Genomic DNA, 13,219 nt, shown 5'->3' with positions numbered 1-13,219 from the left:
CTATTCCCAACTTCTCTACTTTTTCCGCAACTGACCCAACTCCTCGTCAACTTTCTCTCGTCCAGTTTCGAATCGCTCCTCAAACACCAACAACCTCAAGACCTCACACGTTCTACCACCATACCCACACTCCTAAACCACCCTTCCACCAGCGTATCTTTTCGCCATGGGAGCATGCATGTCATCAGAATCTGATACACCCGAAGCTAGACGGAATAGAGAGGTAGAGAAAGCCATCAGAGAGGTCAGTTCAATTCAGCCTGCGTTTCCCTTCCTTCCCTCTCTTTCTTGAAGCTCGAATTCCTGACGCGTTTTCACTTGAATTGACGGGTACAGGATGAGCGGAAGATGCAGATGCAGGTTAAACTGCTGTTACTGGGAGCTGGAGAGAGTGGGAAGAGTACAGTTCTAAAGGTGAGCTTCGATGAGGTCGTTTCGCGACCTCCTTCTTTCCCTTCCCTCCCTCCCTTCCTTCCTTCCCATCCTCTCGCTTCCATGCTGACTTTGATTCCTTCATCGCCATGGGCGCCACCAGCAAATGCGTCTCATTCACAACGTCCCTTTTACGCCTTCGGAAAACGAACGTGAGTCCATCTTCATCTCGCTTTTCGAGCTTGACCCTTCGCGTTGACCTTTCGCCGATCATCGATGGCCTGACTCTCCCTCCTCTCTTCCTCTCAGACTACCGTCAACTCGTCTTCTCCAACCTCGTCAGCGGAATGAGGACGATTATCGATACGATGGATCAGTGGGAGATGTGTGTGGCTCCTGATAACCGAGTTCGTTCAACTCCTTCACCTCCTTCTCCTCCTTCTCGTCTCCTCACCGCCTGAGCTCAAGACCAGCTCGAGCTGACTTCCTTTTTTCACCTTTGGTTGCTTTATCATCACAGAGGAACGTGGCAATCGTTGATGCCGCTCCGGATCTTCAAACTGGCCAGGCTTTCCCGATAGAGTACATGAGACCTCTGCTTAGCCTCTGGACGGATCCTGAGGTGCAGAGGTGTTACGAGAGGGGAAACGAGGCCGCTCTGCCTGAGAAGTGAGTCCTTGTCCATCGTCCTACGCTTCCTCGGAGCGAAACAGGGGATCTCTTGGACAATGAGCTCGAAGCTCACCCTTCTTTTTCCCTTCCCTCTCTCCTCAGCTTGCCGTATTACTTCCAAAACATCGACCGACTGTTCTTGCCTGATTACCGTCCGACGGAACAGGATACGGTTAGGAGTAGGGCTAAGACGACGGGTATCTCAGAGACAGCGTTCAAGATTGGAGAGCTTGTGAGTTTTGAAGAAATGAAGTTGGTTGAACGAAAGTCGCGTCGAGCTGATTGAAACTCTCTTTCTTCCCTTCGTAGAACTACTCGATGTTCGATGTGGGAGGTCAACGTTCGGAGAGGAAGAAGTGGATCCAGTGCGTTTCGTTTTTGCCGTCTCCTCGACTCGTCTGAGAGATCCGATGTTTGACTCGAGTTTGTTCGTTCTCTCGCAGCTGTTTCGAGGACGTGACCGCTATTCTCTTCCTCGTCGCCATCTCTGGATACGATCAGTGTCTGGTAGAGGATAAGGACTCGAATCAAATGCAGGAGGCTCTCATGCTCTTCGATTCGGTGAATCTCAGCCTCTCTCGTCTCCTCGTCTCGAGCTCGAACTCGACCGCTGATTTCTCCTCTCCTCCTTCTTTTCGGACAGATCTGCAACTCCCAATGGTTCACCAAGACGAGCATCATCCTTTTCCTGAACAAGGATGATATCTTTAGGGAGAAGTTGAAGACCCACTCGCAGATTGAGCAGTACTTTAGCGACTACAAGGGTCCTCCGGGAGATTACTTGCAGGTTCGTTGCTTTCCCATGCGTCCTTCGTTCTCCCGAGACATCAGCTAACTCTATGTCTCTTTTCGACGCTATAGGGACGAGAGTTCTTCCAAAAGAAGTTCCAGCGTCTCAACCGTTTGACGTCGAAGGAGGTCTACTGCCAGTGAGTCCTCTCTCGTCTTTCCTTTTCTTCTCTTTCGACCTCGACCTGACTCGAAATGTTCTCCTTCCTTCAGTTTCACCTGTGCCGTCGATACCAACATGCTTCGAGTGGTCATGGCTGCCGTCTCCGAGTTCGTCCACAAGTCTCTTGTTCTCTCTCGACGAGCTTTCAAACTGACACGTCCTCTCCTTCGTTCTCTCTCCTCGCAGCATCATCGTCCGACGCTCCCTGACAGAGATGGCCGTCATCTAGGCCGCCAAATCCTTCTCTACCTCTCTCTACACGTCTCTTCTCTTCCTCAACTGCCCACGAACACTTATTCACGAGTCACCACATCACGTCTCTACGCCCCCCTCCCTCCGCTTGATTCCCCCCCTCTTTATATCTCTAGATATCAGCCCCGAGTCTTTAGTATTCTTACATATCCTACTCGTTTCTGTCCTTTTTGCGTCTCAGTTAATCTGTTCGTTTACGTCCCTCTTCTGTCTCTTTTAGTTCCCCTCGCGTTTCGCTCGCTCTCGTTTTCTTGGTTTCTGCTCGCTCCGTTCTCCGTCTTTGGTACTACAACCAGCTCCTTTTGCCGTGATGTTCATGATCTGATCTTTTTTTTGGAGTCAAGCGAAGCAGTGAACAGAGCGCCGATCTTCGTCCTGAACGAGAGAGAGGAAAGACGACGCGTCGACCCGGAGAGCTGGGTCTTGCTCGTTCCCCTCCTTTCTTCCCTCGACCTTTCAGCTTCAAGTTTGCGAGTGGGACGAGATCACTAGTATATACCACCCGACTGGTCAGATTCGAAAGGCTCTCGAAGGACTAGGGGAGGAGAAGCCAGCTGGATCGTGACGGCCCCAGTCGAAGAAGCTAGGGCCCTTCGGATGGAAAATTCTTGTTTGAGCGGTTTGATCTGTTTACAAAGCAAGGGGCAGAGGACTGGAAGGTCGATTCAGCTCTCTAATTCGAGCAAAAGGAAGATTTTCCCATTTCCTTATAGTCCCCGAGTGCAACGTCACTCTCTCTGGAATCCGACGACCTCGGACACCCAATCACCCTGCTTCCTTTCCCTCTTGTCCTCTCTCTTTCTTCCACCACCCGCCATCTACCCATCCACCCAAACACTTTCTTACACTCTCAACAATGGCTACCACCACCGCACCCCCTCCCAACGTCTTCACTGACTCCAACGGTGAGTAGAGAACACTTCTCTTTCTTGTTCGAGCGAGCTCATCACTTCGTTCTTCAGAACTGATCCGACCGTCCTCTCTCTCTCTCTCTTGCTTTTTCCTCGATACAGGAGTCCCTCAACCTTCAGCCAAGTCTGCTCAGCGTGCTGGAAACCTCGGACCTCTCTTGTTGCAGGACTTCCAGCTCATCGACGCCGTACGTTCCTCCCTCTCGTTTCGACGTCTCGGTCCTTTTCAGAGCTGACTTTGTTCATCTTGCTTGGTGCGTTCATCCAGCTCTCCCACTTCGACCGAGAGAGAATCCCTGAACGAGTCGTTCACGCTGTACGTTCCTTTTCGCTTCTACGATCTCGATCTGAGGGAGCGGCGAGCTACGTAGACGGGGAGACAGAGGAGGAGCTCATCGACTTCAGGAACTGATCTTTCACTTTCGGTGTTTTTGGGCCTGGCTCGCTCGTTGATAGAAAGGACACGGAGCTCATGGAACCTGGGAGACCACCGAGGATGTCAGCGATCTCTGTTGCGCGAAGGTGAGTTCCAGACGAGCGAAAAATGAACGAGGAGGTATAGGGGCCGGGGAGAGAGATCGATGGAGGTTGACGCGGTTGGATCTGAGCTGACTGCTCTCCTCCTTCTCCATTTTGTCTGCAGTTCCTCGAGAAGGGAAAGAAGAGTCCCGTCGTCGCTAGGTTCTCGACCGTCGGAGGAGAGAGTGGATCGTCGGACTCTGCTCGAGACCCTCGAGGCTTTTGTTCGTCGCTCTCGCCGACTCCCCTTTTCTTCGCGCTGCAGCTGACGGAGAAACTTCTTTGCCGGTTATTCTGATAGCCCTGAAGGTCAAGACTGAGGAGGGAAACTGGGACTTCGTCGGGTGAGTGGGAGCGAAGATTTTTGACCGGCTATTCGCGTCGAGAGATGCGCGTCCGCGTTTTGCGGATCGGACTGACCCTCCTCCCTCCCTTCCTCTTCGCCCTTTTCTGCTTCGGCCTCTTTCAGAAACAACACTCCCGTCTTCTTCTTGAGAGGTAGGTATTCCTCGTCCGACGAATCTGTCTCGCTCGCACGCAAACTCAACTGACTTGCCCTTCGTTTCGTTCCCTTCGACTTCTCGTCTTCCAGACCCCGCCAAATTCCCCTTGTTCATTCACACTCAGAAGAGGAACCCTGCTACGAACCTCAAGGATGCCAACGCTTTCTGGGACTACCTCAGTCTCAACCCGTGAGTGACCCTCAAGCCTGCGGTTCTTTTCCTTGCCTTCGCGTCGTCCCCTCGCCTCTTCTCTTCCCTTCCCTTTCTCACCTCGTTCTCCATCTCTTCTCATTGTGCTAATCAACGCTTCCCTTCTTCCTTATCACCTCTAGCGAGTCTATTCATCAGGTCGCGAGTCCATCTCTTCTTGAGGTTGTCAGAACGGCTCGTCGAAGTACTGACCTTCGTTCTCTTCCTGCTCCAGATGATCCTCTTCTCCGATCGAGGAACTCCTCAAGGATTCAGGCACATGAACGGATGTGAGTCTCAGCGCTCATTCTCTCACTTCTTCCCCTTCCTGTCGGGTTCTGACGGCGTCCTTCCCGTCTCTCGCTTTCTCGAACCAGACGGTGGACACACCTTTAAGTGGGTCAACGCCAACGGAGAGTGGAAGTACGTCCAGATCCACATGATCTCGGATCAGGGAATCAAGACCTACACTGGACCTGAGGCTGCCAAAATGGATGGAGTCAACCCCGATTCGGCTGGTCAAGATCTCGTTGAGGCCATCGCGAGAGGAGAGAACCCTTCTTGGTTAGTCTCCGAAGCGTCGAAGTGTTGCTCTTCTTCCGTCACAGTGACTGATCAACTCCCTTTCGTTTTTTGATCGAAACAGGACCGTCTCCGTTCAGGTGATGACTCCCGAGCAGGCGAAGGAGTTCCGATACTCCGTGCTCGATCTCACCAAGATTTGGTCCCACAAGGACTTCCCCTTGAGGAAGATTGGAAAGTTTACGCTCGACAGGAATGTCGACAACTACTTTGCCGAGATCGAGCAAGGTTCGTTCATCCTTCGTTTTGTTTCGTTCCGTTTTGTTTCTTCCTCTTCGTTCGCTGACCTTTCTCTCGTCGCCTTCCCTTCTTCCCACAGTCGCTTTCTCCCCTTCCCACCTCGTCCCCGGAATGGAGCCTTCCAACGATCCCGTCCTCCAATCTCGGCTCTTCTCCTACCCCGATACTCACCGTTCGTTCTCTCTCCTCCACTTTCTTCGTGCCGTCCCGCTCTCCTTGTCGCTGACCTTCCCCTCCTTCTTCTCTCCCCCTTTCTTTCAGGACACCGACTCGGACCCAACTACCAGCAGATCCCAATCAACGCTTGCCCATTCGCCACCGTCAACAACTTCCAGCGAGGTGGAGGTTCGTTTACCTTTCTTTCCTTCACCCTTTTCTTCCTCCTTCGTCGCTGACCAGCTTCCCTTCCTCTCAGCCATGAACGTCAACGGAGGAGGAGGATCCATGCCCAACTACCCTGCCTCCGCCAACGCTCTCACCTACGCTCAGCGACCATACAACCTCGCCGACATTGCCGATCCTCTCGATGGACCTGGAGTTTCTGTCTTCGAGTCTGAGATGGAGGAGCTCGATTACGAGCAGCCTCGAGCTCTTTGGGAGAAGGTCTTTGATGAGGGAGCCAAAGAGAGATTCGTCGAGGTGAGCCCCTCTAAAGCGAAGGATCGAGACGCGACCGGAATCGAGAACTGACGCGTTCTCCCCCGTTTTCCCTTGTTCGTTCGCAGAACGTCTCTGGCCACATGAGCGGTATCACTCGACCTGAGGTCACTGAGAGGCAGCTCGGGGTCTTCTCGAGGGTTTCGCCCGACTTGGGAGAGAGGCTGAAGAAGGCTTTGGCTGAGCTTGGAGGGGACTCGAAGCTCTGAAGCGATTCTAGTTCGAGTTCGAAGGAGATCTAGTACCATCTCGTAGTCTTTCAATTTCGTAGTTTCTTTCTCTGATCGTTTGATGAACTTTTACGACTGATTCATGTTGAAAGGGAAGAGGTTTTTACCTCGTCTGACTCTCGTTCGAAAGTTCGAGTTCGTTCATGAGTTCATCGTTCGAAGGAAGAAAGAGAGGGAAGAGAGTACAAGACAAGAGACGGAGCTAAGTAGAAGAGCTGAGATTACCCAAGACGGAGAGAGAGAGAGAGACGAAGGCAGAACAGAACGAACCGAAACCCAAAATGAGAAATCGACACTTGACCAAGTGAAAAACGACGCGACCCCCTCCCACCCTCGAAACCCAATCCTGCCTTCTCAGGTAACCGAAAGCATATCCCCGTCCTCCACCTCGTAATCCCCTATCATCTTCTCACTATTCATCGTCTCCCCGTCCGGATCCTCCACCTTCAACTTCTCCCAAACTTCCTTCGCCAACCCCTTCTTGCTCCCGTAGTTCTTGATCAACGACGAGATCTTGGTCCCAGACTTGACCATGAACTTGGCTTCTCCGTGAGGTCCTCGAAGAGTAAGACGGAGCTTGGGTTCGGCGTCGTCTCCAACAGCGGCTGAGGCGGAGCGACGGGCGTTGTTGGCCTCTTGGGTTGGAGGAGGTGGTCGTGGAGGAGGAGGAGCGTTGTTGCTGGAAGGGTTAGGTCGAGGATCGTTGTCGTCGGAGTCGTCGGAACCTCCACCGCTGGGATCGTTGTCGTCTTCGCTGCCTTCCTCAGCGTCGACGGCGAGACGAGCGAGCCGAGCTTCCTCTTCGTCCTTCTTCTTTTTGAGCTCGGCTTCGTAGATGTCCTTTCGGTAGCCGACTGAGAGCGAGGAACAGGAGGAGAATCAAGATCAGCAACAGCTTTTGAGAAAGGAAAGTGAGGAAAGGGAAGAACGACTCACTGAAGAGAGCGTCGTTGTAAATCCCGAGCGTGTCAGCCGTCGTGCTTCGATAGATCCGTTTCGAGTCGTTGGTCATGATGAGATCGGCGAGACGGTAGTTGCAGTCTTCGGCGACAGTTTCGAACAGAGAGGCCAGAGTGTCGAACTGCGAGAGCGGAAAGGAGGAAAAGAGAAAGGCGTCAGTGGTGTCGGAACGGAGGAGGAAGAACGTTGAAACGGAGCTTACCCGATCCAGCTCGTACTTCTTCTTCTTCTCGAACTGAGCAACGGCTCTCTCGCTGACCATCGTTCGATCGTGATGACTGACGACCTTGACCCTGATCGTGACGGCGAGCGGCGCGTCGAACTGGATGGGAAAGCGGAAGAGAGAAGCGGGACGCGACGATCAGCTTTGTTTCGATTTCCCTCCGACTGGAAGGCTCGTCGAGAGAAAGAAGAGACGGCTGGGCGAGAAGACGAACCGTCTTCGGGTTCCTCTGACGAACAGGAGCCTGAGTAGGAGCAGGAGAAGCCTCGATTTCGTCGTCCGAGTCGTCGAGAACGATGGGAGCGGTGGAATTGGATTTCGAAGGACCAGCCCGAGCGTTGACGTGTCGAGCAGGAGGAGGAGAAGGCTGACGAGAAGCTCGAGCGCTGAAGGCGAAGTCGTCGTCGTCCGATTCGGAAGCTTGACCGTGTCGTTCGAGGAGAGGGTTTCTGTGATCTTCGGCGAGGGCAAAACTGAAGGAAAAGACATGCAAGAGGGAAAGAAAGGTTAGCAGGAGTTAGATGATGAAGGATAAGGAACAGAGTTGCGAGAGGACGAACCGAACTTGGTTGTTGACTCTCATGAGAATCATGGGATCGAGTTCTGGAGGAGGAGTGAGACTCGCTGACTTCTCCCTCACGACAGCCTTCGCCTCTCCTCTCGTCGTCGCCTTCTTGGTCTTTCCCGAAGGTCCGTCTCCCACGAGCTTGACGTCCGAGTCCGATTCCGAGCTGAGCAAAAACGAACGAGAAGGATAAGGTCAGCTCGCGTCCCGACTTCCCTCCTCCCTCACGGCATACACTCCCCAAACACGAGCCAAACCCTACTCACGAGTTCGACATCGTATCCTTAACCGACCAATCATGCACCAGCTTCCTCTTCTTCTGGGTCCCACCAGGAGCTCGACCTCTCTTCTTGATCGTCGTCGAGTTTCGTCCCCTGCCTCCATCCTCGGTGTTGTCGTCTCCCTCCGAATCGGACTTCTGCTTGTCGAAGGAAGCCATCTCGTCGTCCGAATCGCTGATGACCTGAGCGGAGTTGGCTCGTCCTGGACTTCGAGACATGGATGGAGCTGGCACGAAAACAAAGCGAGACGAGGGAAGGAAGGAAGGTCAAGGTCAGCTCGAGCTGCTCTCCCTCCTCCTTCCCTCCCTTTCATCCGAGGATCGAACTGACCTTTCTTCCCGACCTTCCCCTTGTTTCCCTTGGGCATCTCCTTGTGATTCTTATCCAGCCACCCTCTCGGTTTCCTCTGAAACTGCTCGTTGAACCTCCTCTCGTCCTCGTCCTGTCGTAGCTTGATGAGCCTGTCCTCCTCCTCCTTCTGCAACCTCGTCTCCTCGTCCTCCCGCATCCTCCCCTTCCCTTTGCCGACACTCTCCAAGCTACTAGCCTCGAGCTCATCGATCTCCTCCTCTCCATCGTCGTCGCCGTCGTGAGTGACCCACGTAGGATGATCCTCCTCGACCACCTGCTCCTCCTCCTCTTCTGGCCTCCTCTTGAGCAACGAGTTCGTAGGCCGCGAGCTTCGTCGTATAGCTGGCTTCTCCTCGTTCTTCGGCTGCTGTTGGGGTTCGGGTGAGGACTGGATGGATATGGGTGTAGCTGCTGAGGGAGTGCGAGAGGCAGGAGTCTTGGAGGAGAAGGAGGAGAGGCGACCTGGTTGAGAGGCGGGGATGGAGGGACTTCGAGAAGGACCGGCTCCTCCTCGTCCTCCTGCCACTCCAAGCGTGGAGGAGGAAGGATTATCGGAAGGGAGGGCAAGACGAGGTTTGGGTTTCGGACGGGGTTTTTTGACGACGGGAGGAGGGGAGGAGGACATTTGTTGTGAGGGAGGGAGGGAAGGGAGAGGAGTAGGTGGCGGTTGAAGGGAGGGGAGTGAGCTCGACTGTTTTGGGAGATGTCGGACGCGTCTTTCTGAAGTTTATATTTGTGGAAATGGAAAGAGAGCATGCTCATTCTGTCAGCTCGTCCACACGGACTTCCTGTCTCTCGAAATTCACTGCGAAGAAACTCAACTCAATCGAGCAGCTCGCTCAAACGTCGACGCGTTCCCGCCCTTCCTCCTTCGATTTCCCCTTCTTCTTTCAGCTTCTTCCCTTTCCCAGCGTTCTTCCTCCCCCTCATCAGCAAAATAGCACCTTCCAGACGATCTTCTCTGAGAGGAGCTGAGGCAGGCTCTCATTCAACGCGTCTCCCTTCCTCTCGCTCGTCACGTCGTCCATCCCTCCTCCTTCCCTCTCCTTCTTGACCAGCCCAAACCCAGAACGAGCAAGACCATCAAGAAGAGAAAAAAAGTAGAGACCATGTCCCAGCACCAGCAAACAAAAAGGAGAACGAGACCGTGAACGAGACGAGAAATAAAGGAAAGAAAAAAGAGAGACGAGAGCGAGCAAATCGCAGAAAGCCCGTTCGAAGAACCGAACTATAAAACAGCGAGCCCTAGACCAGTGTAAAGCAGGCAAGCAAGAGCCGAAAGCGAGTCCAACCGTATATATGTATATGTTTTTATCTCTAGAAGAAGAGAAGAATCCCCGAATCAAACCGAAACATGCGTCCAAACCCAGCCCTCCTCCTCCCCGAAAACGCGTCTCCTCTACTTCCACGGCCCATCCAACAACCCACTCGAACTACTAGGCAGCTTCCCCACCAACTGAGGTGCCGGACTGACCTCCCTCCCTCCTCTGACTCCCGGAGGAGCCTGGAACACGAACCTCTCATCCAACTTCCCTCCCGTCCCTCCTCCCGCTTGCCCACCTTCTACTCCTCCTGCTCCAACCGCGACCCCTCGAGTTCCAGCTCCACCTTCCAGCCTCGGACTTCCACCTCCTCCTCCCGAAGCAGTCTTCTTCGTAGGACTCGCCGACGACGATCGACCAGAGGACGCGCTGGGCGTCGAAGGTCCATGCCTCCCTCCGTTGAGACCCTGAGAGGGCAAGCCGACTGAATCGGTCCCGTTGACTTTTCGAAGGTGAGCGGGAGGGGGTTCGATGAGTCTTTGGAGGGCGTAAGGGAGGTCGTACTGAGCTTGACGAGCGAGGAAGATGTAGCGGGAGAGTTCGAGGTGGAGGTGAGGGTAGTAGGTCGTTGAGGCTTTTCGGGCGGACTGGAGGGTGGGTAAAGAGAAAGCAGGAGGGAGGGAGAGGAGAGGGAGGAGTCAGCGAATGTGTGAGAAAGGAGGGACGCGTTGAGGACGAGGAACGGGCGGGACGGGAAGGGAGAGAGAGAAGTGAAACGTACGAGGAGGATTCTGCGAAAAGGGTGAAGTAGAGAGAACAAAGGTCAGTCTCGGGCCCTGAGAGTAACTCGTCTCAAAACTCACTTGTCGAACCCAGACTCGAACAACTGAGAATGGAACCTCCAAGCGCTGATCTCGGACTCGATCGGTTCTCGATGTTCAGCGCAGGATCGAGCGAGAGCGTTGATAAGTCGGAAGTGGACGGTCTATCAACGAGGCAGTCAAACCGAAGGAGAGAGAAGGGTCAGCGACGCGAAGGAGAGAAGGAGAGAGACGCGTCGACGAAAGGCGAGGAGGGACGGGAGAGACGTACGAGGTAGTTAACGGCTTCATACTCCACTGGGAGAGGAGGAACAGAGGGCCAGAGAGTTTGGTTTAGTGGAAAGAAGAGAAGACGGAGAAGAGAGGGAGAGAGAGCAAGAGAGAGACGACTCACCACCTCCGGTCGCTCCTCCAGGCGCGGTCGGTCGTTCCAGCATCGACACGTCCGTCTCCTCGAGCTTCCAGATCCCATTCGCGTGGCAGAACATCCAGAAATAGTCTCGGCTGTGAACGAAACGAAGAATCGAAAAAGGTAGTCAGTCAAACGAACGCGTCTCGAGCGAACTGTCGAACCATCCTCTTTTTGACTCACCAAACATCCGAAATCTCGGTCAAATACGTCTTGAAAATCCTCTTCCTATGCGCCACGCTCACAAACTCCACCACCTCATCCTCCTTCTGCTCTCCCAACAACAGCTGCCTCACCATCGCCGGCAAACTCTCGTACTCCCTGGGCAGCTCAAACGTGTACTCTCTCCCCCTCGGTCTGTCTCCTGGCCATCGTGGCTGAGCAGGAGAAGAAGGGTAGAGGTCGAAGAGGAGGAGGAGGAGTTCGGTCATGATCTGTCGAGTGGGGACGTCTCCTGGTTTCTTGTCGGTGAAGAGGAGGGCGGTGAGGGGAACGAAAGGGTTGGGCGAGCAGGATCGAAGGGCGGAGCAGCCGAGGGCGGAGGTGGAGAGGGCTTTGATGCACCGGAGGAGTTCGTAGAGGAGTTGGTCGTCGTGTTGCTCTTCCCTGGAAGGGGCGAGGGGAAGAGGAGGTGGAAAGTGAGCTCGAGCGAGACGAGAAGGAGGACGGGACGGGACGAAAGGAGAGAAGAACGAACCTCCACTCCATCTCTACAACTTCGGCCAACTTCTTGAGCAGGTGAACGTATCCTCTCTCTTGAATGAACACTTCAACCCACCTGCGAAACCAAAAATCAAAACAAAGTCAGCTCGAACTCCCGAAAACCAAACAACACGTCCTCTCCCATCTCTACCTCCCTTTCAACCCAACAACCAACCCACCTCTCCCCCACTTCACTGAGCCCCCCTCTCTCAGTTCCATCGCCAAACTCACATAGTACTCTCGTGCCTCAACAGCATCCTCAACTTCTTCACCCTCCCGAGATCCATCACTTCCGCTCTCGGTCCATCCCTCAACCACTTGGCCATGGCAACCGGTCCATCCTCTCCTTTGCTCAGACCCTTCCCTGCACTCGACGACGAGCTTCCTTTCGAGAACGTAGATCTCTTCCCACTCGACCCGAAGAGTCCACCACCACCGGAGGAGGAGGAGGAGTTGTTGTCCTGGTTGGAGGTGGTGAGGAGGGAACGAGAGTTTCCTGCTCCTGCTCCTGCTCCGGGTCGGGTTGGAGGAGTGATGTGCGAAGACGAGGAGGGATTGGAAGGGTGGGAAACGAGTTGGAAGCCCGAGTCTGAAGTGGGGTTGGACTGAGCGTGGGAGGAAGGAGGAGTGGAAGTTGACGGACGAAGGAGCTGGGAAGGGAGGCCTGGTCGAGTTCCTCCGGTTCCGGTCAGGGCTTGAAAGGATTGCTACAAACGAACGAAAGTCAAACCATACGAAAACAAGTCAGCAAAAGAATCCTAAAGGAGTTGCGTCGAGAGCCGAAGAAGGACAAGGAGGCTGGCTCGTCCTCCATCGGGCCTTCGTTCGCTGAGACCTCCCTCGACTCGAAGCTCAACAAAGAACGAACTCACCGAGTTCTTCAAGAAAGCACTCTTGACATGAGTGTCCATCGTGTTCATCTTGTCCCTCACGCTCGAGGGCACTTCTAGATCAGCCTGTAGATGAACAACAACAAAAAGACAACGAAAAAGAACGAGAGGCGTCAGTCAAGAAAGAAGGAGGAATCACTCAACCAACTGTCCTTCCTTCCCTTCCCTCGTTCGCCCTTCCTTCCCTCTCCCTCCCTGTTTTTGGCCTTCTAGTAGTAAAATATAAACGCGAAACGAATCCACTAACCATCATCCTCTGAAAATCCCTCTCGACCTCCTCCTTGCTTTCTCCAGCTCCTCCCTTCCCAGCATCGACCGATCTGCTCCCTCCTCCTCCTCCTGCATGTCCCCTCTCCCCCCTATACACCGGCTTGGGAGCCTGCGCAGTCACTGCGGGAGGAGGGTGATAACTGCTCTTGGGCCTGTTGGAAGGGTTGTTCCCCCTCCCTGTTTGAGCTTGAAGAGGAGGAGCTTGGGCAGGACCGGAAGGACGAACGAACGCTGGTGAAGGGCCGTTGAGAGCGAAGTGAGACTGCGGGTGCGGTTTGGTGGGTGAGGAGGAGGAGGGAGCCATGGCCGAAGGGAAGAGGGGGGGAAGAGGGAGGAAAGGGAGGATGGGTGTTGTTGATGGATGGGAAGGGAGGAGTCCGGGAACTGGGCGCGTTTGCTTTTCGAG

At 54.1% G+C, this 13,219-nt stretch overlaps 4 protein-coding genes across 4 annotated transcripts; 2 read left to right on the top strand and 2 right to left on the bottom strand.

Annotated features, from left to right (window-relative positions):
* The first annotated feature begins 63 nt into the window (after window positions 1-63).
* Window positions 64-2,345, top strand: BDY24DRAFT_211683 (guanine nucleotide-binding protein subunit alpha). The gene is made up of 12 exons (XM_076636517.1): window positions 64-244; window positions 337-414; window positions 536-584; window positions 682-779; window positions 893-1,041; window positions 1,147-1,276; window positions 1,354-1,409; window positions 1,488-1,605; window positions 1,688-1,831; window positions 1,906-1,973; window positions 2,047-2,103; window positions 2,183-2,345. The coding sequence occupies exons 1-12, from the start codon at window positions 167-169 to the stop codon at window positions 2,223-2,225; spliced, it is 1,068 nt and encodes a 355-aa protein (XP_076492820.1). The 5' UTR covers window positions 64-166; the 3' UTR covers window positions 2,226-2,345.
* A 716-nt stretch (window positions 2,346-3,061) lies between these two features.
* On the top strand, window positions 3,062-6,158 carry BDY24DRAFT_402549 (catalase). Its single transcript, XM_076642233.1, has 16 exons — window positions 3,062-3,153; window positions 3,262-3,347; window positions 3,428-3,475; window positions 3,616-3,681; window positions 3,803-3,902; window positions 3,980-4,022; window positions 4,148-4,176; window positions 4,271-4,370; window positions 4,514-4,532; window positions 4,606-4,660; window positions 4,748-4,934; window positions 5,017-5,180; window positions 5,272-5,364; window positions 5,454-5,537; window positions 5,608-5,831; window positions 5,918-6,158. The coding sequence occupies exons 1-16, from the start codon at window positions 3,105-3,107 to the stop codon at window positions 6,056-6,058; spliced, it is 1,488 nt and encodes a 495-aa protein (XP_076492819.1). The 5' UTR covers window positions 3,062-3,104; the 3' UTR covers window positions 6,059-6,158.
* A 38-nt stretch (window positions 6,159-6,196) lies between these two features.
* Window positions 6,197-9,124, bottom strand: BDY24DRAFT_402548 (uncharacterized protein). Its single transcript, XM_076642232.1, has 7 exons — window positions 8,439-9,124; window positions 8,094-8,334; window positions 7,823-7,993; window positions 7,477-7,735; window positions 7,242-7,361; window positions 7,016-7,160; window positions 6,197-6,933 (listed from the first exon to the last, which is right to left on the bottom strand). Exons 1-7 carry the CDS (start codon window positions 9,082-9,084, stop codon window positions 6,434-6,436), a joined length of 2,082 nt encoding a protein of 693 aa, XP_076492818.1. The 5' UTR covers window positions 9,085-9,124; the 3' UTR covers window positions 6,197-6,433.
* A 403-nt stretch (window positions 9,125-9,527) lies between these two features.
* On the bottom strand, window positions 9,528-13,177 carry BDY24DRAFT_402545 (armadillo-type protein). Its single transcript, XM_076642231.1, has 10 exons — window positions 12,791-13,177; window positions 12,526-12,609; window positions 11,885-12,360; window positions 11,649-11,729; window positions 11,135-11,557; window positions 10,937-11,046; window positions 10,814-10,839; window positions 10,585-10,706; window positions 10,503-10,512; window positions 9,528-10,368 (listed from the first exon to the last, which is right to left on the bottom strand). The coding sequence occupies exons 1-10, from the start codon at window positions 13,115-13,117 to the stop codon at window positions 9,859-9,861; spliced, it is 2,169 nt and encodes a 722-aa protein (XP_076492817.1). The 5' UTR covers window positions 13,118-13,177; the 3' UTR covers window positions 9,528-9,858.
* Between the last annotated feature and the right edge of the window lie 42 nt (window positions 13,178-13,219).

Source organism: Mrakia frigida (genome assembly GCF_051309035.1).
Source record: "Mrakia frigida strain ATCC 22029 unplaced genomic scaffold BDY24scaffold_41, whole genome shotgun sequence".
Taxonomy (NCBI): domain Eukaryota; kingdom Fungi; phylum Basidiomycota; class Tremellomycetes; order Cystofilobasidiales; family Mrakiaceae; genus Mrakia; species Mrakia frigida.
Note: the sequence above shows the minus strand (reverse complement) of the source record. Positions and strands in the feature narration are given on the sequence as shown.